The sequence below is a fragment of the Pelodiscus sinensis genome, chromosome 6 (genome assembly GCF_049634645.1).
Source record: "Pelodiscus sinensis isolate JC-2024 chromosome 6, ASM4963464v1, whole genome shotgun sequence".
Taxonomy (NCBI): domain Eukaryota; kingdom Metazoa; phylum Chordata; order Testudines; family Trionychidae; genus Pelodiscus; species Pelodiscus sinensis.
In genome coordinates, this window is record NC_134716.1 from 36,268,696 (window position 1) to 36,292,700 (window position 24,005).

The 24,005-nt window shown below is 45.8% G+C and overlaps 1 protein-coding gene across 1 annotated transcript; it reads right to left on the reverse strand.

Moving 5' to 3' along the window:
* Positions 1–1,329: 1,329 nt before the first annotated feature.
* On the reverse strand, positions 1,330–19,552 carry RFK (riboflavin kinase). Its single transcript, XM_075931732.1, has 4 exons — positions 19,338–19,552; positions 13,487–13,638; positions 11,056–11,158; positions 1,330–4,987 (listed from the first exon to the last, which is right to left on the reverse strand). Exons 1-4 carry the CDS (start codon positions 19,417–19,419, stop codon positions 4,857–4,859), a joined length of 468 nt encoding a protein of 155 aa, XP_075787847.1. The 5' UTR covers positions 19,420–19,552; the 3' UTR covers positions 1,330–4,856.
* Between the last annotated feature and the right edge of the window lie 4,453 nt (positions 19,553–24,005).

Consider the following 24,005-nt stretch of genomic DNA (forward strand, 5'->3'; position numbering starts at 1 on the left):
ACTATGGATGAACAACTTATCAGGTGCCTATGTATGGAGAGTCCCGAGCAGACTGCTTCCTGTCTCAAGTGCCATCAAGACTAGATGGTAAATAAGGCCAATGCTGAAAGGCATCACTGGCTATAGCTACACAGCAACATTATTTCAAAATAACTAGCATTATTTCAAAATAACATAGTCCATGTCCACACAGGCAGCAGTTATTTCAACAAATCTCGAAATACTATCAAGCTGGAAGACTTCTTACTCCAACTTCTACAATCCTCATTTTATGAAGAGTATGGGAAGTCAGAGGAAGAGTGCTCTGTTTCAAAATAAGTGCTATGTAGTCAGCACCAAAACTCGAAATAAGCTATTTCAAAATAAGCTACGCAATTGACATAGCTCAATTTGCGTAGCTTATTTTGAGTTAAGCCCTGTTGTGTAGATATGCCCACTGAAAGCAAATAAGTCTCTGATTTTAAAAGGGCTAGATACAGAATAGCACCTATATGCCCTAGAAGAAGTATTAGGGCACTATTGTAGTAGGTAATGGTTTTTAAAAAATAGCACTATTGATGTTATTTAACAACTAACAAAAGTTGTGATTAAGCCATCCATTATTCAATTTTTGCCAGTGAAAGAGCTCTTGTTGTAGCCCTTTTAAAAAGCAAACAAAAAAAATTAACTTTGATGTATATCAATGTAGAAAAGATTAAAAGATTTAACCAGGTGAATTTTTACTAGGTTTTCCTTAAAATAATCTGTTCTTGTGGAAATACTACCCAGGAAGTAATATTAGCTACAGGTGAATACAGTGTTAGTTACACCATATGGCCATACATCCTGGACAGTAGAAATATGTGAGTAAAACAGATTCAAGACTTTATGACAAATAAGGATGGGCAGGTGAGGTTATATAATTATCCAGATAGTAGGAAGACTCAGCTAATAAAAAGTGACTACACATATTAAGTGTGCAGTGATGCTCACAAAACAGCATGCAATTTTAATAAACCTTTGGTACATGATTCCAAAACTCATAAATAGATCTTCAGTTAACATGGCAGCTATACTAGCCACCAACATACAACTTTACTTTTAAGCACTGTGGACTGGATTTCTCTTCCTTTTGTACAATCTCATTGCCCTCAACAGGAAAAACAGGTAGGGCAGTTGACAGAAAAGAGTGGAATCTCCTGTCTGCAAAGGAGTCAACTGAAGTAACCCAACTTTGACTTAGTTGAAACAGACAGGCAACCCATACTAGAAATTACTAGCTATCAGTGGCTCACAAAGTTGAATGTTAACTAAAGCAATTGTTAGTTATTAAAATCATAAAGAATCAAGAAACGTTATTGCACTTTATTTGAAGTGTTCATCATTTGCTGAAAAATGTACACATTCCTACTGAGCTAACAAAACCCATTTAACCTTTCTTAAAAGCTACAGTGCAGTTTTTTCTTTTGGAAAAAAAAAATGTGTACTGACTGGTCCCCAGACTAGACAAATTTAGTCAAAGACAACAGTAGATTTCAAAAGGATAGTAACTCAGATTTCACCCAAACTGTAAACTGTGAAAAAGTATTTCCGTGGTTCTTCATGTTCTAACAAAAACATTTTTAAAAAGCTATATCCTCAAACAAAGAATGTTTTCATTGTAGAAACTGAAAGAAAGGCAAGTAAACAAGCAGCATAAATAGTGAACAGTTGACAGTGTTTTCAGAACACGCCAACTAATATGTAAGAAATACCCTTTATACCAAAACTTGTTTCACCTGAAAGACATGTGACTAACAGGAATATAACTTACATTGATACAGTTCCTTTTTTTTTTTTACAGTTAGTCCAGATATTTTAACAGAATAAGCTAATGTAAGATTTGTACTTTGACATTAGTATACAGTACAAAAATAACTGTTCATAAATCTTCTGTTGTACTAAGTTGTATCAAAACTTAAATAACTGACCCAGCAAGTATATAACACACAAGTGCAGATACTTGAGACATTTATGCTCCTATATATTACTCTATATAAACCAGCTCACTGTAACTATACTTCTGTCTAACTTTAGTTGTCTTACATGATTGGCAGTTCGAATTCTCCCTTCTCAGTGCAATGGTTATACGTTATGAAATGATCCTTGGACATTACGAACAATTGTACTCAAATGTCTTAAGGCACCTTAATTTCCTAAAATGGTAAGCAATTCTTCAATTGACACAAAATGATTGGCAAAAAGTTTATAAATGCCACAATTGTTCAGTTTCAAAACTCTATATTTAACAGATTTATTTTTTCAATACAACCCTTCATTTTCTTAATAGTATAACTGCTACTTTGTTTCCCCCAACGAGAAAAGGAGGTGGGAGGGGGAACTGTGAAATACCAGAATTAACTGGATATCTTTATGCAAGAAGAAAATCATTCCTTCATCTCAATTAAAGTTTTTATCAGTCACCCTACCTTCTGACTGAGTGGTCTGGATTATTGTGCAGAGTGTAAAAAAGACAGTTTACACTGAGTCATATAGTAAAATGTCACTCATATTAACCATTCTTTTAAAACAACATTTTCAACTACATAGGATAAGTTTTCCCCCAAGTTTGAACAACAGACAAATGAGAAATTGTGAAACTTCTCTGGAAGCAGGTATGACAAAAATATTTAATGTGCACTCTGAAAAGATATCAGTATCAGCTTTTCAGTGCAATTTACTCTGAAAAGTGGTTATGTAATCATTCCTTCCTCCTCAACTGATTTAGATTTTTTTTTCTCATTCATATTAACATGCCCATTAAGTTTCTGTTGCAAGATCTCTAATTGGTGATATGCAAATCAAATACTTGAACTTGATTCTCATGACAAAAGCCGCTAACTGCTCTGGTCTCTTTACATTTTGTGAGAGAGCCAGAGTAGCATAAAGTGAACCTAGAAACTGAGGAAGACAGCTCTAAGTCTGACTTCTGAGGACTGTATAAGCTCTGAAATGAATGGCATCTTAGGGGTATCAGTTTTATAGCACTGCAAAGATTCAGGATACAAGACAGTGCTGGATGACAGTTAGATCTTGCAGGTCCCCAACACACTAGCTTATATGAAGCATCATTCCAGGCCGGCGGGTAATAATTTTCAAGGAGGGGCACTCCGAGAATTTGGTATGTGGGCAGGGGCCACAATTTTCTATTATATTAATGTAGTGGATATGGAGTTTGGGACCGAGTTTGCATACAGGAAGGAGCTCTGCGCTGGGATTGGGGTGTGGGTTCTGAGCTGGGCCAGAGGTGCACAGGAATTGGGTGCAGGAAGAGGTTGTGACCCGGGCCAAGGTGTTGGGCAATAGAGGGAGTGAGGTGCTCAGGTGTAGGCTTTGGCTTAACGTAGGTGGCTTCCAGCCTGTAAGCACTGCCCTTTACGCTTCCATCAGTTGGTTTCTGGCTAATGGGAAGCTGCAAAAATGGTGCTGGAGGCAGGGGCAGAGTGCTGAAACTCTTCTCTGCCCAAGGGAGAAGACTCGCACACTAGCCCTAGAACCAAGATGCTTTAAGTGGTATGTGGGGCTGTAGCTGGCAGGGAGCCTGCCCAAGGATCCTGTTGTGCCTCAGTGGGCCAGATCCAAATGTTTGGTGGGCCATATTTTGCCCACCCTTGTTCTACACCCAAGGAACTGCCCAGGATCAGGAGCGAAGAAGCCCCAGCTTTACAATCCAGAAAGAAGGGTCAAAAGCACATACTTGTAAGAAAAGAAATGATTTGGAACCACAGATTAGGAACATGGAGCCCCATGTTTATAGAATCTGCTTGAAGTTGGACTCAAGAAGGAACGTGTAGGGCATAAAAATGGCTTCACTTATCCAGTCTTCAAGTCAACTGGGGTTGGTTTTGTCCATAACATAACTTAAAGAGAAGCCTCTGTTGCTGTAACAGTCCCTCAAACATCACTGAAGCAGCTGTCAATAGCTACTTAGCTAGTCTGCGTTCCCTCTCCCATTCTAGGGGCTATAAAGCCACAGGTCTTGTTATACTGACTGCATCATTTGAGGATTTTTTGAACTAAGGATAGTTTTCAATCACCTTTACAATTCCAGAATTACACAGAGTTAAATTTAGTAACCTAGATCTAGTGTTGTTTAATGTTATTCCAAAATGAAAATAATCAGCCCATAATTTGTCATGATGGGATGTGTGTGTGTGTTTTTTAAATAAACTAAAACATCCATTTTAGGGTTCAGGTAACCATCAAAATAGGAGCTATGTCATTAAAATGGAAGACAGTGCAATTATTTTACTCCAGTGATAATTTCTTCAAATAAAATTATAATAAATAATTTCAATTAAAATGCCAGTTTCAAGTGTAAAATATGCCTACTAAAATATATAAAAAATATAGATGCTATAATATGTTATTCTTGCTACAGATATTTTCTGCATCACAGACAAACTTGTAGAATGGTCACTGTTGGTATTGTGTAAATTAAGAGACTGAAGACCAGATATAAGTGTAAAAATAATTAGAAAACAGGAATAACTGTCCACTCTAATCTAATGACAAACAAATGCCTTCATATGTCATTTGTTTGTAGCGAATATGTACACACCATTAAAGGACAAAAAGATACTAGTAGCTTTGGTTTTGTGTTGCAGGTCATTAGACCTGTGAAAAATTTTCAACATACTGAATCAATGTTGGGTTTTTTAGAAGAACCCAACATTAATACATTCATTCAAGCAAAAAAGCCGAACATAGCTGTACTGTTTTACAGTATTTTGTTCACACACAGATTTCACTTAACTAACCAGATACAACAGCTGAATACTAATGAGAGCAGAACAAAGACAAAAGTACAATAAAAATAAGTGTACAGATGACCTTGTTTAATGGCCATTAACTAGTTTGCTTTCCGGCATGTGGAAAAAGTTGTCTTCTTTGAGTTTCAGGTGTTCTGGTAAATCTAGTTTTCTCTTAGCCTCTTCAATGTCGTCTTGAATTGCTGAAATAAGTGCATCTGCAAAAGGAAAGCTAACATTTAATATTTTTAGAAATTTATTACAAATACTGGACCAGTCAATACTGAGAGAGTGCATGAGACCCACAGAAACAGATTTAAAACAGTGATCACAACTCAGGTTCAGAGACAATGTACGTTTTAGAGCTCTGCAGAGGATTGAAATCCCAAATCACAAAGGATTTTGATGTTCGGCCTTGTTACTATTCAAAAAACCCAAATTTTTCAGAATTTTCTATGAAAGAGTCCAGCAAAAAGTTCTCTGTCAGATCAAAACATTTTGATTTTGACTGCTTTATTCTAATGTAACACACACACACACACACACACACACACACCCTGGAAAAGTACTGAAACAAAAACTGTTGGAACAGGGACATTTCAGAATGGTTGAAAGTCTTTAATTTTTCCCCCTAATAAAATTTCCACAAAATTAACACAATTTCGTAAAATGTTTTATTTTCAGTGGAAATGCATAGTCAAATGAAAAATGGTTCCACGTAAGATTTTCTGACCAGCTCTAGTGATACTCATTCATCATTTCTTAGTTAGCAACCTACTCTTTGAAAGAAATTCATTTTTCTAAATTGAAACAGGAAAGTATACACTTACTGCATATTTCATTAGTTTAGTATACTGAATTCAGCACAGATTTTTTTAAAAACCATGTCTTACTGTAGATGTGAAATTAGCGGCACTAAGCTAACAAAATAATATATTAACATTAACAAGCACAGATGGTTATTTTAAGAAACCACTAATAGTTTGAAATGACAACTTGAAATCTTGCCAATTTCAAGTGAATGAAAGGTATTCAGACCCTCCATCTCTCAAGAAATCACCTGTCAGTTTTAGCTTCTTCCTCCCTTCAGTGTGCACCCTTCACACTTCAGAGAGGTGAGGTAAGTGCTGATTTATAAAAAACAGAAAACAGAGATATACAAATACAGCTGACAGGCATTTTCCCTCAACTCTCATAGTTCTACTAATACAAGGTATTTGTAAAACAGTAAATAACAGTTCTACAGAATGATTTAAATTGTGTTGCTAAGAGATAATCATGAAAGTGTGGCCATGGCATGAGATCTGGGAGAGAGCTCTCCCAGCGCTGTATGTAAATCACCTCCTCGAGGGGCTTTATAGTGCTGCAACTTGCTGCACTTGGAAGGGAGGAAGGTTTCATACCCCGAGCCAGAAAGTTACAGGGCTGTAAAGTGTCAGTGTAGAATTAGCCTAAACAAAATGCAGGACTATGTAGCACTTTAAAGACTAACAAGATGGTTTATTAGATGATGAGCTTTCGTGGGCCAGACCCATTTCCTCAGATCAAATAGTGGAAGAAAATAGTCACAACCATATATACCAAAGGATACAATTTTAAAAAATGAACACATATGAAAAGGACAAATCACATTTCAGAACAAAAGGGGGATGCGGGGGGGGGGGGGGGGAAGGAAGGTGAATGCCTGTGAGTTAATGATATTAGAGGTGGGGAAGGGTAGATGTCTGTGAGTTAATGGTATTAGAGGTGATAATTGGGGAAGCTATCTTGGTAATGGGTAAGGTAGTTGGGGTCTTTGTTCAGCCCCCTGAGGAGAGTGTCGAATTTTAGCATGAATGCCAGTTCAGAGGATTCTGTTCTGAAATGTGATTTGTCCTTTTCATATGTGTTCATTTTTTTAAATTGTATCCTCTGGTATATATGGTTGTGACTATTTTCTTCCACTATTTGATCTGAGGAAGGGGGTCTGGCCCACAAAAGCTCATCATCTAATAAACCATCTTGTTAGTCTTTAAAGTGCTACATAGTCCTGCATTTTGTTTCAGCTACACCAGACTAACACGGCTACATTTCTATCATGAATTAGACTAAGTTTACCAAAAACAGGATGTACTTTTGCTTCCATTAACAGAAGGGTTCTTAAACTGGGTGTCACAAGTCTCAAGAGTTGCAAGGTGATTACATGGTGTCACAAGCTGTCAGCTCCATGGAACTGAACTCTCAGTCTCCATTTAATTAAATTAACCCTTCCATTATTTATTCATAAAAAGGAGTCCCACTCAGCCTTGCTGTGTGAAAGGGGTAACTAATACAAAAAGTTTGAAAACCACTGCATTAAACACAAAACTTTGTCTTCTATGAAGTAATTTTATACAGGCAGTCCCCGGGTTACATCAGTCCAACTTAAGTCGGACCCCTATTTATGAACGAGGGGAGGGTGGGGCCCGCTAGTGCGGGGTGCCTCCCCCACTGTCGCCGCCTCCGGCGGCACGGGGGGGCGCCTCCCCCCAGCAGACCAGGAAGACGCAGAGCGGCTTTTCTCGCCGCGGAGGACGCGGGCGGCGGGACCGCCGAGACGCACCGCGGTCCCGCCACCCATGTCCTCCGTGGCGAGAAAAGCCGCTCCGCATCTCCCTAGTCTGCTGGGGGGGGGGGGGGGAGGGCCCGCACAGCTAGTGCGCCACCCCCCCCCCCCCCAGCAGACCAGGCTTTTCTCGCCGATGCCTGGGGTAGAGCAGCTGGGGGACTGCTGGGTTGGTCCCACAGCGCCGAGGTGCGGCGCTACTGGACCAACCCAGCAGCGCCCCAGCTGCTCTACCCCAGGTGTCCCCAAGTCAGCCGCTGCTGAAACTGACCAGCAGCTGACTACAGGAAGCCCGAGGCAGAGCTGCTCTGCCCCGGGCTTCCTGGAATCAGCCACTGATCAGTTTCAACAGCGGCTGAATCTGGACACCTGAGGCAGAGCAGCTGGGGTGCTGCTGGGTTGGTCCCCGCAGTGCCGAGGAGCGGCACTGCGGGACCAACCCAGCAGCATCCCAGCTGCTCTGCCCCAGGCGTGTCCAATTCAGCTGCTGCTGGTCAGTTTCAACAGCGGCTGAATCTGGACGCCAGTTCTGACTTACATACAAATTCAACTTAAGAACAAACCTATGGTCCCTATCTTGTACGTAACTCGGGCACTGCCTGTATTGCCTCATCCAATTTCTAATCAAAACAGGGGGGACATATAAATTCTATTAAGTGGGCATCCAGTATTGCTACTGCATTTACCAGTAAGCTAATAGAAAGTATCATCTGATTTGTTCAATAATAAAAGAATATGCACAATTACAAAACCATTTAAAATTATATATTAATAAAATACTGAGATGAAATAGTTTTTTTAAAGGGGGCATTTTCTGGCCTATTACTTACAAAGGCTAGGAAATATGTTTCAAGGAGCAGTTCTCTACGGCTTTACTATACCAATCATAGGCAAGAAAGTTACTTTCCTCCAAAAGTCAAAGATTCCCATTGGGCCCTAGTCTACACTAGGACCTTAGTCCTAAATAACCCCTCCAAGTTTGAATTAGTAAGCAGTACATCCACGCTATCAAGCTTGATAGTTCAGAGGAACAGGCTGCGGAATGCGAACTCTGTACTCCTGCTTTTCATCGGGAATAATGCTAATTCTGAATTTGTAAGTCTGAAATAATATTAGTGTGGACGCTCTGGTGCCACTAATTCTAATGAATTGGCCTCCAGGAAGCTTCCCACACCTTCCCAGAGTGCTTTCTGAGGCTCTGAGTCTGACGTATTAAGTCCACATTAATGGAGCCTGCCTCGGACTAATTTCGATGCTTCCTAGTAGTGAGGACATGCAAGTTCAAATTTGTTAAATAAGGAGTTCTTAAGTCAAATTTAGTAATTCTAAAATAATTTCCTAGTGTAGCTATGGCCTGTTTAAGAGAAAAATGTTGACCGAGCATAAACGTTTACACTGTCACAAGCTTAATTCCAAAGACTGGCCAACCAAGTATCCATTCATCCTTAATGTACAATGGAGCAGGAAGATGACAGCTTTCCCTTGTGGTTACATAAATTAAAACTACAAGCATTTAGATGCATGTTAAAGGTACTACTTTGTGATTCTTAGAGAATGTGCTCTTTTCCTTCTTTCTTCATTATAATGAAGTAAGAATACATAAAGGTGATTTCTTCCTAGTTTTTTTAATCTTATAATAAAGAAAGTCTTGTTTTTTCTAGAAGTTTCTTGAGAGGATCCATTGACGTTGGGTCAGAGCTGTCTCAGCTCTTAACTGAGCAGGTGAGAGTACAAACCTTTAACAAAGATCTTTACTTCTCTTTGTTGGGTCTGAGTCAAACGTGTACTAAAAATAAACTGAATAAAAAAATCCTTTCTTCTTTTTTTAAGTTTCATTTCTTTAGTACATGTTTCACCTTAATCTGAAAACAACGCACATCTAAAAGCAACGTAGCATTATTCTCTTTCAGTTAATTACCATGACAAGGATCCTCTAAGGATTTCTGCATTAAAAGGAATACAGATTTCCATGCCAGAAGGGACCAAAACCAAAGGAATATCACATCATTTCTGTATCCATCCCATACCTTCTGGTTCACAAAAATAAATCCTACTATATGTAAACCCATCCAGATTGTCATAAACTGGCACAATAGGTGCCATAATAGGTGTTGAGAATAATTACTACCAAATCTTCTCCCTCAGATGTTGTACCAACCCCGTACAGGCCGGGCAGGGGTTAACCAGGCCTGTTGGGCTGAGAAGGCCTCTCTCCCGTAGCCCTGCTGGGCATGCTCCAATTTCAGGCCCAATATAAAAGGCAGAGGAGCGGCTCAGTTGGGGATGACCACAGGAGGAGAAGGAGCTCCTGCTGGAACCCAGGAGCAGCCACCTCCGCTGGCTCCATCGCAGCAGCAGCCACAGTAGCAGCCCCCAATGCAGCTGCCACAGTGACAAGTGGATGACTGGGAGAGCTACTAATCAGGAGTACATTGGTGGGGAATAAGCCAGCCGGCAGCTGGGATAGAAAGTAGCCCAGGGCGGGAAGTGGGAGGCCTCCTGGTGAGCTTGGTGTGTTTCAGGTGGATTCCCTGCTGAGATAGTTGTGGGATACGCCTTCCGCTGACAGGGCCCTGGGCTGGGGCCTGGTGAAGAGAGAGGACCCGGGACCCCCTATCCCCACACCTCCCTTGACCCCAGTGGGGGGACAAACGTAATGCAACATAGACTTGGCCACTGGGCCTTACTGCCCCACAGACAGGGGTGTCAACAGATTCGGACACTGGGTCTTGTTGCCCCGCAGATGGGAGCACTACAGACTTAGCCACTGGGCCTTACTGCCCTGCAGACAGGGGGAGCTATAAACTTGGCCATGGGGCCTTACAACCCCGCTCACAGGGATTGCGAGAGACTAGGCCACTGGGCCTTACTGAGTGAGAGCCGTATAAACCGGGCCACCGGGCCATAACTCACATCCGATAGGGGCAATAGCCGAGGCCAGACTACAGAGTGAGGCACCCAGCCCTGTCTTCTGGGGGGACAGACTGTCCACCCCGTGACATACAGCAACAATAACACAAAGAACAATTAGTACAAAGCCCCTACTGAAAAGATACCAGAATGAGATGTCCCCATTACCTGCAAAGTATTCTGAAACAGAGTAAAACTCAAACGTGCAGCTTTTCCATTTGTTAAAAGAAGCAAGTCACACAAAGGGTTGGTGTATATACCATCTGCTGGTATATCAGATTTGTAACTCCCATAACATGAGAGATTCTCTGGCAAGTTCTGTAATGGAAGAGCCAGACCAAAGAATGAGGACTGCCACTTCTGAATAGCCAATTTAGATTTTGTGAAGAAGCTGTTCTTCTAAAGTTCAGATTCAGAGAGAATTCAAAGTTCTGGGAGTGACATTGCCATGATAACCCAGAAAAAGAATAATTCTACCAGGAAATAGATGTACAAGATGATGTCACTTGCAGGTATATCCGTTTTCTATATTTCTCAATATTCCTTAATTATTATTTTTTTAAATACAGAACAGTAAAGCCCTTTTTGTTGTATTCAATTTAACAATGCTAGCGAAAACTTTATTTATCATTTGAATGATTCACTTCCAAAGTAGATTTACTTAATTATCCAAAGTAAAAAGGAACACAGAAAGAAGGCAAATCTCCATTGAGAGTGAACTGCACAAACATCAAAGTCAGGCTCAAAAACCTTAAATTCAAAATAAACTTTTAGGGAAGACTTGATTCTTACCTAAGGAATCAAAGTTTTTTTCTGGTCTAATGTACCCAACAATGACTATACTAAGAATTTCACCATAAAAATCTTCTTTGAATATGTGGATTATGTGTGTTTCCTACAGAAAAAGAAAAAAAAAGTTACTATAGTTATTATCTTTTCTCTGTTTATCAGAAAGTTAAGCCCAAATTATTATCAACTACACAGAAAGGAAAAAAATGTTTTTTCTCTACCTCACATCTTAATAAAGTTCAGTAACCTAACATGTATTATGCACATTTAAGAAACCTGAGTGAAAACTGTTAAAGTAAAATAAGCATTTTTTTAACCTTTGGTAAGTATGACAAGAGCATCGACTATTAATTTCACGCTGCTATGTCCAAAGAGCTACATTCTAATCTCATATACACTTGAGAAATGTCTAGGACTTATTGCATGAGTGTTTTGCACATGCTGTATCTGAGGGTAGAAAATGGCTTTGAATCGCTTAAGATATAAATCTATAATTTAAACAAAATAAAAAACCACAATTCCTATTAAGTGTAATTTCTGGATCAACAATCTCTAAATCAAATTTAGTCATATAATCTGTCATTTTTATCAAACATAGAATACCTTTAATACATATTAAATTTGAATATGGATGTGAAGGTTTAACCAGCCTCATTCTTAATGGGTGAGGCTTACTGGTTAAAGTTAACAAGAGGGGCTGGAGCAGGCACCTGCTATGGGCTCAGGCACCTTGCAAGCAGGGGCTGTTCTGACTTGGCTGGAGCAGCCCCTGCCTGCAGCTGGGGGCAGAGGGGCATTCCAGCCCGATGACAGGTGGCAGGGCCCCCTCTTTCCCATTTAACTGGTTAAACAATAAGTTTAACTGGTTAATCGATTACATGGGATTTCACATCCCTAATCTGAATTAGTTTCCATAGAGATGACTTAACACAATCAAGAAAGGAAATAAAACATTTTCTAGTCCTCTTAAAAATACAGAATACCTCATTATGCCAATTGTATTCATGACTAACTTTAATGTCTCTTAAATCATAGCAGCTCATGAAACTAAAAGAGGAGCTAGCTGAAACAGTTATAAAGCATGACAATTTGAACAAAATCCTACTTTTCATTTCTCAAGCAAAATCCTCATTTAGTTATGTCACTGAAAATGGTCCTAATCAATGCTTATCGGATACTCAAGTCAACTAGTCGCTCTCCCCTCCCACTCTGCTGCCTTGATCAGCTTCCCCCAGTAAGGGCTCCATGCGGCGCTGCTGCTTTGAAACGCTGTGGCGGCGTTTCAAAGCAGCAGCGCCATGTGGAGCCCGGAGTCAACTAGGAACTCCCTAGCTGAACCCGGGTTCTGTGGAAATGGCGCACGGAGCCCGGGGTCAGCTTGGGAGTCCCCAGCTGACTCTGGGATCCACGGAAATGTTGCATAGAGCCTGGGATCAGCTGGGGACACCCCAGCTGACCCCGGCTCCGTGCAGCATTTCAAAGCGGCAGCACCGCATAGAGCCCGGGGTCAGCGGGGAACTCAAGAGTCCCCCGCTGACCCTAGGTTCCATGCGGTCGCTTCCGCTTTGAAATGCATAGGAACCCCCGCTGGGGACTCTTGTACATTTCAAAGCGCATGGAGCCCGGAGTCAGTGGGACTTCCCGCTGGCTCAGCCTGCACGCAGAGTTCCAACTTTGAAATGCACAAGAGCCCCCATTGGGGCTCTTGTGCATTTCAAAGGAGGAACACAGAAATGCCTACCAACTAGTCGATGGAAATTCCTTCAACTACTTGACTAGTAAATTAACCAATATTTAACATCCTTAGTTCTGGCTTAAGAGACAGCATCCAGGAGAAAAAAAATCATATACAGATGATGGTATAGTTAGAGGACATGAGACTCTGTTCTTAATAATTCTGAATTCATTTTTCATTTATTATACTGATTCTATATAAGGAGCCATAACATAGCATATATGGATTCCTCTATAGATCAGAGAACATAATGGAAGTACAAAACAAATGATGAAGAGAAAATCTATTAAGCCATATTAATGTTTCTTTTTATTTTGGAGAGCAATTATGTTCTGAAAATTAACAGATGTCACTAGGCTCTTACTCATTTAATCCTATTTCCGTGTATTTTATAATCGATGTGCTCAATTTACTACTTAAGCTTACCTTTTTTTTTAATTGGCAGCAAAACAAGGGACCTGTGATCAACATCAGAATTTAGCTAATTTAATTGATGATACAAGAGGTAAAAGAGAAAATGCCACATTCTTCTGTGGCTGCATGGACTCTGTCTACTAAGAGTTTTTTCTCAGCATGTAAAAATAAGAGAGTGTCACTTTTATAACTGTAAATGCAATATATAAATCCCATTCATTCATTTTATGCAGCAAAGCTAATAGTTTATTATAGCCAAAATACCACATGAAGCAGAATTCTTACCACTGATTTCTTTACGTTCTTATAATACGGGTTCCAGCCTATGCTCAAAACCATTTTATGCACATCTCCATTCCCAACACAGGCCCATCCATAGTATATACCAGTAGAGATATCAGATGGAAAGCTTTCGACTACTTGCTCAGAAAAGTTAGCTGCAAAATTGAAAAAAAAAAAGTGTATAAAATGCTTTGTAGTAAATCAAACATCTCAAAGTGTATTAAAAAAAACAAACTTAGCTCCGCTCATATGTCATGTGATATTAATGACCCAAATGTTCTACAGGTTGGACCTCCCTGGTCCAGCACTCTTGGGAGTCAGGACCTGACCAGTCCTGGATGAGGGATTCTACCAGACCAGAAGAGGTCATATCTGGCCCCCCTAGCCCTGGACCAGCCCCCGGCCTCCCAGCCGGCTCCCTCTCTCCGCCCACCCCACTGTCCTGCTGGTTACTGCCACCCTTCCCTGCTAAGCTAGGCAGCCCCCACTGCCATGTGCTGGGTTTCTGGCCCTGCTGGGCAAGCCCTGCTACCGTGTGCCAGGCTCCCGGTCCTTCTGGGCATCCCAGCTGGGTCATGCCTGGCAGCCCAGCTGTGGGGAGCCCAGCCGCCAGCTGTCCACCAGGATTCTCTGGTTCTGGAACATCTGTGGTCCGTATTCCCGATTTACAGAGTTTCAACCTGTATTAGGCTTTTGCTTTTGCTTATCGGATAGTTGACTAGTTGCTTAGTCGCTTCTTTCCCTTGCTGCCTCTATCAGAAAGCCTGCTGGAGCTCTTGTATATTTCAAAGCGGAAGCACCGCATGGAGTCCAATTCCCCCACTGGCCCCGGGGCTCCATGCAGCGTTTTAATCTTTGAAATGTACAAGAGCCCCTGCTGGGGCTCTTGTACATCTCAAAAGCGGAACACCGCATGGCACTTCCACCTTTGAAATGAAACAACAGCTGGGTGGGCTCTTGCTACATTTCAAAGCAGAAGCGCCCTTATCGACTAATTGAATAGTCAATGGAAATTCCATCGACTATTCGATTACTTGATTAATCTAGTTTTAACATCCCTACTTAATACAAGTATAAACAGTAGAGGGGAAATTTTCACAGCCAATTAGCGTATGGACTTTGAAACATCACAGAGTTAGCAGGTCTACTGAAAACTTAGTTCCAAGTTGTTGTATTTAAGGTAATTTCTATCATTAATCAACCAGGCTGAATAGCAATGTTTTAACTCTATTAGGGAACTTGGCCAAAGTCACATCTGCACTACAAACAAGAACCAAAAAGCGATGAGGTCATGGTACAGCTACAATGAAAGTCTCTCACACACACAAAATAATCATGAAGGTGAAGTTAAGACCACAGTTACCTAACAGTGGTTTAAGTGTATATTACCTTTTAAATACAATAGCTATAGTTAAAAAAAAACCTCAGATGACATAATGCTGTTGCTAGGTCTCAGGACTCTGCTTACGAAACAAGTCACCCAAGCTACTTCTAAGGAATGTTCTCTGAACTCTACAAACAATCCTTCTATTCTCTTCAACTTATCCATACCTGCAGAACTCTTAAAGAGGTGCAAATACTCATTTAGGCTATGTATGAGTTTCTGCATTAGTAAAGCCTGCCTCAGAGCCCCCATTGCATAGTTTCACATACGCCATAACCTGTATACCGCACAGCAGCTACCTCTGTATAATGTTAGGCTTTCTAGCACCATATCCCAGGGTTCTTAGCATCTCACCAATGGGAACCGCTCTACGAACTGGTTTGTGATATATGATGGGAGAACTCATCTTCCTAGCCTTCTATGCAGAAGTAGCCTGACACATTTAGCGGAGGCGCTTCCTCTGGAAGCTCTCAACCCCAGACTGCTAAAGATAATTACAAAGCAGTTCAATGTTGGTAAGCCATCTGTCAGGTTTTCAGTAGCAAAGGTTTATGAGGCTATTAACATTGTAATTTACCAATGGGTGGTGGGCATTAGAAATCTGCCTGAAATAAATACCATGCTTTCAAAGAATGCTATTCCCAAACTGCGCTGGAGACACTGATGTCAAACCTATGCCTGTGCTTTGGTTGCAAAAAAAGTAAGAAAAAAATGTCATCTGTGAAGGTACTGCTCCCTAGTTTTTTCAGTGAGTCACAGAGAGAGGTTCGTGAAAACTGACAGAAGTATGGAAAGGTGCTAAGGAGACTTGGCATTTACTTTCTGGGCAAAACATGGATCTTACTCTTTCCCAATTACAGTAAACTTCTGATAATCCGGCACCTTTAGGACCCAGGGGGTGCCAGATTATCAAATATGCCAGACTATCGGAAGGGGGGGCTATGAGGGGTCTGCGGTGGGGTGGGGGAATGCCACAGGTGTCCCCAAGTCAGCCGCTGCTGATACTGATCAGCGGCTGAGTCCAGGAAGCCCGAGGCAGAGCTGCTCTGCCCCGGGCTTCCTGGAGTCAGCCGCTAGTCAGTTTCAGCAGTTTCAGGATGCCTGGGACAGAGCAGCTGGGGGGCTGCCGGGTTGGTCCCCGCAGCACCAAGGAGCGGCGCTACTGGACCAACCCGGCAGAACCACAGCTGCTCTACCCTAGGTGTCCCCAAGTCAGCCGCTGCTGATACTGATCAGCGGCTGACTCCGGGAAGCCAGAGGCAGAGCTGCTCTGCCCCGGGCTTTCTGGAGTCAGCCCCTGATCAGTTTCAACAACAGCTGAATCAGGACGCCTGGGACAGAGCAGCTGGGGCACTGCCGGGTTGGTCCCCGCAGCGCCGCACCTCGGCGCTGCGGCGGTGACCAACCTGGCAGCACCCCAGCTGCTCTGTCCCAGGTGTACCCAAGTCAGCTGCTGCTGAAACTGATCAGGGGCTGATTCCAGGAAGCCAGGGCAGAGCAGCTCTGCCTTGGGCTTCCTGGAGTCAGCCGCTGATCAATATCAGCAGCGGCTGAATCGGGGACAGCTGGAGTGCTGCCAGGTTGGTCCCGCAGCCCCGAGGGGAAGTGCTACGGGACCTACCCAGCAGCACCCCAGCTGCTCTGCACCCGGTCAGTTTTAGCAGCGGCTGAATCGGGGAAGCTGGGGGCAGAGCAGCTCCAATGGTGTGGCTGCCCGGAGCACTTCCGGGTTCCTGATGGTGCCGGACCATCAGGAGTGCCGGACCATCGGAGTTTTACTGTACATTGTTATCAATGGGGGGTCAGTGCCCGCTGTTATTTTGGAGGACCATACCCTATCTCCTACTGCAGAAACCTGTCCCCCTGTCTTCCCCACTACAGAAACCTGTCCCCCTGCTCCCTTCTGCAGAAACCTGTCCCCCCCCAGCACCCTGTCCCCTGCTGCAGAAACCTGTCCTGGCACCCTGCCCCCTCTCCCCTACCCCCACTGGCACCCTGTTCCCTGCCCCCTGCCCCAGAACCCACTAGCACCCCTCCCCAGAACTGTGTCCCCTGCTCCAGAATGACTTTTCTATGGGTCAGTGACCCCGACTTAAGGCAGAAACTTTTTGGCTGTCTAGACTGGCCAGTTTTTCTGGAAAATCAGCCACTTTTCCAGAAAAACTTGCCAGCTGTCTACACCGGCCGCTTGAATTTCCACAAAAGCACTGACTTTCTACTGTAAAAAATCAGTGCTTTTTGCAGAAATACTATGCTGCTCCCGTTCAGGCAAAAGTCCCTTTTGCGCAAAAGGGCCAGTGTAGACAGCTAAGATTTAACTTTTCCATTACAAGCATTTCCAGAAAATCATGCTAGTCTAGATGTAGCCTTTGTGTTTAACATAGTATTTTATTAAAAATGACGCCTGGCCAACAAACCCGCAATTGGGGCCAAGCCCCCATCTGGCCACAACCACTCCTGCATTCCTCCTTCCCCAGCCCCTAGATCTGAGCCTTTCAAACACTGGAACTCCCTGCCCTGAGCCCCTCACATACCCCAACCCAAATTCCTGCACCCTCACATCCACAAGCCTGTGGCTTGCTTAGTATCCCAACTCTGCCCAGCCTGGAGCCCCCTCCCTGAGCCAGTGCCCCCTTCTCCACCTCCTCCTGCATCCAGATTTCCTCCCAGAGCTTGCATCTTTCACCCCTTCCCACACCCAAATCCCTTATTCCCACCACAGAGCCTACCCTGTCTCAATGCAGCAAGAGTCCAGCTAGACTGCAGGAGTTTTTCAGGATTCTGGAGATATCCCAAAAAAACTCTTCTGCATCCAGAGTTGCGTTTGTTCTTCCGCTTTTTTAGTGGAAGAGCAAACAGGCTCCTTCGGTCACCCCTATATTCCTCTTTCCACAAGGAATAAGGTGGCTTCCAAAAGAAGGGTTTTTTTTTTTCTGACATTTGGTCCAGTCTAGATAGGCCAAATGTTGGAAAAACCTCTTCCTACAGAAGAAAATTTTTTTTTAAAGCAGCAATATAAGGATTGGGGATAGCAAGTGATGGAGAGGAGGAGAATGGGGGGGGCTTCAAGGAAGGAGCGGGGTGGTAGATCTTGGCTCGGTTTGTCATTTCAAATGTGATCTTGGGTGTAAAAGTTTGGAGACCACTATTCTATAGGTTGAACCTTTCTAGTCCGGCACTCTCAGGACCTGATCAGTGCAAAACCAGAGAATTTGCCAAACCACAGGGACGGAAAAGGGGTGGCATTACCAACAATTTCCACTGGGCTCTTAGAAGACATTTAGGAGTACATTACAGCTAAATAACAGCATAGAACACAGAGAGTCAGGCCTAGTGGCAGTAAACAAACTTAAATCATGCCAGACCACGAATACTTCAAAGAATAAGAATAAGAGCCTTCGGAAAAGGGCACTTTTTCCGGAGGATCGGGGCCAGTCTAGACGCTCTTTTCCGGCTTTTTTAAAAGCCGGAAAAAAGCGGCGGACATTTTTATTTAAATGCCGCGGGGGATATTTAAATCCCCCACGGATTTCCCTACGACGACTAGTGAAATTTACATGCCCCTTCCGGAAAAGGGGCCAGTGTAGACGTAGCCCTGGTCATAGAGTGCCAGACTAGAGAAGTTCAACCTGTGGGGACGCAAGTGCAGTTAGCAAAAACTACCCTATTCCGGGAAACTGTCTTGGTTTTGACAATCTTGTGGCTCTCCGAGATGAAGTAGGGCCACTCATGTGGTCTACTCACTAGCCTATGTTACCCCCTCACTGCAGTAATGTATGAGTCAACAAACCAGGAAGAAACCATGTTCACCACAAGTTCAGAAAAGGGGGTGCTATATAGTGAATTCATGTGTTACTCAGGCCACCTCTACACTACAGCTTCTGCCAGGATAGTCATTGCCGGTTGGGGGAGGGGTTAATGAGAGTAGGCAACATTTCTATACCAGTAAAAGCCCTACGCTAGGCACAGCTATAGCAGAATAAGGGGAAGGAGCTTACTTAGCGCAGGGTGTCAGTATAAGCTAAAACAGCAGATGTTCTTTTTCACACATAAGCTCTCTCTAAACGAGGCAGTTTGCGGGTCCACCTGCAACCCCATCCTGGGGGGGGGGGGGGACTTAGCCTTAGCGGGGGCACTACGGCCTTGGCCTGCCGCCACAGCGAGTTGGGGGCTGTGTTTTAACAAAAGCCCTGCCCGCCGGGCCCCGCTTCGCCCGCCCATTGCACACGAGACCGGCAGACTCAAGGGCAGCGCAAACTGCGCGGCTCCCGAGCCCCGCACGCGCGGAGGCCGGCGGCAGGAACTTCCGCGATCACGTGGCGGAGCCGGGCCGGAGCCGCCGTGTTGCAATCTTCGCCGCTCGGCTACGTCAGAAAGGGGCGGGGTCACTGACGTCAAGGTCACCCCCCCCGCACCCGCGTTCCCCCCCCCCCCTTTCCTCAGGGACCGAGACCCCAACGCAACGCTCACCGGTCGGGATGCCCAGCTCCTTGGAGCCTCTGCCGAAGCCCCTCACCACCTCCCCGCGGCAGAAATAGGGCAGGTGCCTCATGGCCGCGGCCAGGAGCAGAGCGGCTTCCGGGGAGACGTCCGATGGGGGCGGGGGAAGGTCAGCGCGCGAGCCGACCCCAACGGCCACCCGCAACCGTTCCCGCGCGGGCTTCCGCCGAGCACTGTGGATTCGCAGCGCGAGGGCTGGCGTCCAGCCGGCTTTCCCCCACCCCCGGTGCGGAAGAGGCGGGTAGGGGGCGGATTCGCCCGCCTGGAAGGTTCCAAGTTTTTCCACCACGGAACCTTCCGGAGTCGCCTCGCCCCTCCTCGTGAGTGGAATCACCCACCCGCGCGCTGCTCGCCACGCGGAAGCGTTACCCCCACACGCATGCGCTACGTTGGGAAGGCGCGTGGCCGGCTCCCCCCTTTGCCTCACTAGGGAGAGGCGGGCTCGTGCCTGGGTCCCGCAGCCCTGGTCCCAGCTGCTCCTGAGCAGGACCATGAGCCAGGACTAGAGCAGGGGCTGCCCACAGTGCGGTTTTTTAGTACCATGGCCCTGGTTACTGCCACAGGTCAGTACTACAAATAGCACCGCAGGCAGCCCTGGCACAAGGCCCGTTCCAGCTGGGGCAGCCTCACCTTGTGTGCCCTGGCTCCAGGTGGAACAAAAAGGCAGCTGCCTGCTGTCAGGAACCCACCGGGCTGCTGCTGCCGCTGCCACCACCATTCACTTTCCGTTCCAGCAGGAAGGTGAGGGGCCAGTGCTGTTGCACGGCTCTTAAAATGACGTGAGCGGATCTAAAATTTTTAGTGCACAGCCATGCAGCTTAGAGGGAAGATAGGCTGACTGTAAGTGTCGCATGCTCCCTCCGTTCCCTACACCCTGATTGGCCTGGGGGCAGGGGAGCAGCGGGACCTCCGCAGGCTGGATCAACCCCTAGGCGGGCTGGATTGGCACTCGAAGGCCCTTTTGCCTACCCCTGCCGTATTGGCTGGCTCCCCGTAGCAAAGCCTTCCTGGGAGTGGGGGATGAAGTTTTCAACGAAAAATAGTCTTCAAATGGAAAGTGATAAGTAACACTAAGGGTGTGTGTAGAGTGGCATGATTTTGCGCAAATACTTTTAACAGAAAAGTTTTTCTGTTAAAAGTATTTGCGCAAGAGAGCGTCTATACTGGCAAGTGCTTTTGAGTAAAAGCATCCGTGTCAGTATAGATGCTCTCTTGCGCAAGAAAGCTCCGATGGCCATTTTGCCATCGGGCTTTCTTGCGCAAGAAATTAACATGGCTGTCTACATCAGCCCTCCTGTGCAAGAGGGCTTGTCCCTGAGTGGGAGCGTTGGAATATTTGCGCAAGAACCACTGATTTTGTACATTACGAAGTCAGTGTTCTTGCGCAAATACTCGTGGCCAGTGTAGACAGGCAGCAAGAACACTGGGGCCACTTCGTGGACATTAATGTGGGCTGGTCCGGGAAAGCACACAACTCCTCTGTGTGCCAAAGGCTGCATGCTGGGACGTTCTTCCCTGACTGCCACATCAGGGTTGGGGATGTGGACATGCCTGTGTGCCTGGTGGGGGATGCAGCCTATGGCTGATCAACCTTGGCTGATGAAGCCCTACATGGGACACCTCAACCTTTCCCGACAGGCCTTTAATGCCAGGCTCGGCAGGGCCCACATGGTGGTGGAGGGGGCATCTAGCTGGTTGAAGGCCCGTTTTAGATGCCTCCTCATCCGCCTGGACTTCTCCGAGCAGAATATTCTGCACGTGGTGGTAGTGTGTTGAGTGCTGCATAATTTGTGTGAGAGGAAGGGGGAGGATTTCCTGCCAGGTTGGATGGCAGAGGCCAAGCACTTGGCTGCCCTGTACACACAGCCCTATACAGCTGTCAGCTGGGAGGCCTGTTGGGGGGCTGTCTGTATCCGGAAGGCCCTGCAGGAGAGCTTCCACCCAGAGAAGGACTAAAGTCTCCCTGGTGTGCCCCACTGGGGGCTTGTGCCTCATTTCACCCTCACATCTCTTCACTGACCCCCTCTAACCTCCCTTCCTCATGTAAATAAAGACATGTGTGTTGACAAAAAAAACCTCTTTATTGAACAAAACTGGGGTGGGGGGGAATGAGGGGAGGCAAGAGGGCGGGAAAGGGGAGGGGGAAACCTGGGAAGAGGGAGCTGGAAGGGGGAGGAGAAGCTCAGGGTTGGGGGTCTTGCTGGCCCTCATGTCTCCCAGCACTGCAGGTGTGGGGGCCTCGGTGTCCCTGGGGGGGAGGAAGAAGCAGGAAGGGGAGCAGGAGTGGGAGGAGGAGCTGTAGCTGGGGAGGCCAGGGTCTGCAGGTGGTCAGAGATGGCAAGGCCCTGGTCAAGGAGCTCCCGCCAGCTCTCCCGCTGCAGCTCTTCATTCACTCAGTAGTCCAGGGTGCAGTGCTGGCTTTGCAGGATCCCCAGGTGCTGCTGCTGGTACTCCTCCTGGTTCCGGGTCAGCCTGCTGGCCCAGGTGCAAGAGGATGTCCTGGGCGGGGTGGTGTGCTCTACACTCACAGCTGCTGTAGCAGTGGAGAAACAAGAGAAGTGGTCAGTTATCCCTGAGGACACAGTGGGTGAAGCCCAGCCCCCCTCTGCAAGGCGAGGACGGCAGGGCTCCGCACCATCGGAGCCAATGTGCTTGCACACAGGCCATGTTCAGTATGTCCTGCTATCCCCAGGAATAGGAGCTGGCCTGGGACTGCACCCATGCTCCTGTGCTGTACATAGTGCCAGGGTGGGGGAAGGGGTGGGTGGAGATGTTCCTTGCCTCTGCATAGAGGGGGCTTGTGGTGGGCAGGCATCATGCAGTGTCCCACCCCGGGGTCAGGAGCATGTCGTGCCTTTATACATACATGTGTGTGGGTAACAGACCAAGGCCCCTGTGTGGCAGCCAGCTGGGGCCACGTGCCCAGGGGTGGCATGGCACATGCACAAGTTGCTGCGTGATCTGTGCTCTCCCTCTCCCTTCTCCCCCCCCCCCCCCCCCCCACTGCATAAGGGGACAGTGATGGCACTCACATGTCGTCTCCCCAGCCTTGAATGACACCAGCAACAGGCTCGTTGGGATGGCTCGGGCGTCCTGGGTGCACGGCATGCTCCCTCTAGGCTCCTGCAGCTCCTGGCCGCCCTCCTCCTTCTCTTCCTCCTCGATGACCAGCTGGGGGGCATGGACCATCCAGCCCCCCCAGGATGCAGTCCAGGGCATCAAAATAGGGGCAGGGGTCTGGGTCTACCCCCGGTTGGGAGCTGCCCCCTGTGGCCCTGGCATAGGCCTGCTGCAGCTCCTTTATTTACATGCGCACCTGGTCCTGGCTTCGCATGTGGCCTTTGGTGGCCATGCTATCAGCCACGTTCCTCCGTCTAGTGTGGAGATCATGGACGTTGGAGGATTCCCCCCAAACCTCAATCAAATCCATGATCTCTGCACTGGACCAGAAAGGCGCTCGCCTTTTCTGGCCCCTGGGAGCTTGCAGACTGCTCCTGGGGAACGGTGGAGGGCTGGCTGGCACTGGCTGCCTCATTCATGTTGAAGCAACTGGGTCAGGGGCAGCAACTGCTGGCTCTGGGCTGGCAGGCCTGGAGCTGACATAGGCACTGTGGCCAAACAAACTCTACCCCTTTAAGGACTCCGGGGAGGGTGGGGAGGAGAGGAGTTTTCCTGGTTGTGGCCAGAGTGGCCACCAGGGCACCCTGGGAAGGGCTGGAGGCCCCCTATTTTGAAATGAGTGTCTACATGGCACTTACTTCGAAATAGCAGTTTTTAAATTGGTGTTAAATTGGTTTTATTCCTTGTGGAATGTGGTTTACCAATTTTGAAACAAGCCCTCCGCTATTTCGAATTAATTTCAAAGTAGCGGTTTGGCTATGTAGACGCTAGTGAAGTTATATCAAAATAATGGCTGTTATTTCAAAATAACTTTGCTGTGTAGACATACCCTAAAACTTTAAGCTTTATACAGCACAGGCCACAGCACGTGTAGCTGCTAAGATTTTCAATGGTTACATGGTTACCTTTTTAACTGACTTTTTACATCCCTGGTGTATTATTGTACTCTTACATCTGAACAGCTTTCACAAGTAGATGGCCAGAGAGTAGCAGCCGCTCGCCAAATATTTAGGTCTGAAAGCTGTGTCCTTCCAGCAGCATGCAAAAGTAGGGTAGCAATACCATCAGTCATCAGCCACAACTCTCCATCTCTGAAGGCAGCAGCACAGAAGTAAGGGTGGCAATACTGCAATACCCCTACAATACCCTTGCAAACCCCCTTACTCCTCCCAACATCTTTTTGGGTCAGGACTCCCACCATTAGCACACCATGAAATTTCAGATTTAAAAATCTGAAATAATTAATTTTACTGTTTTTATAATAATAGCACCATGAAATTGATCAAAGTGGACTGTAAATTAGGCAGGGCCCTACAGAGCAGTTAGATTACTTTGAAATTCGGTGTGCTTCATGAGGGTGCCATGAGCTCAACTTTCAATGAATTTAAAGCTAACTATAATGACAAACCCCACAAAAGAATCATGGCTGGCAATTTTGTTGGGGAGGAGGATAAATGTAATGAAAGCATTTGAGAAAGAAAAAAATTAGACATGGTTCCTGGGAGTAGGGTTGCCAGA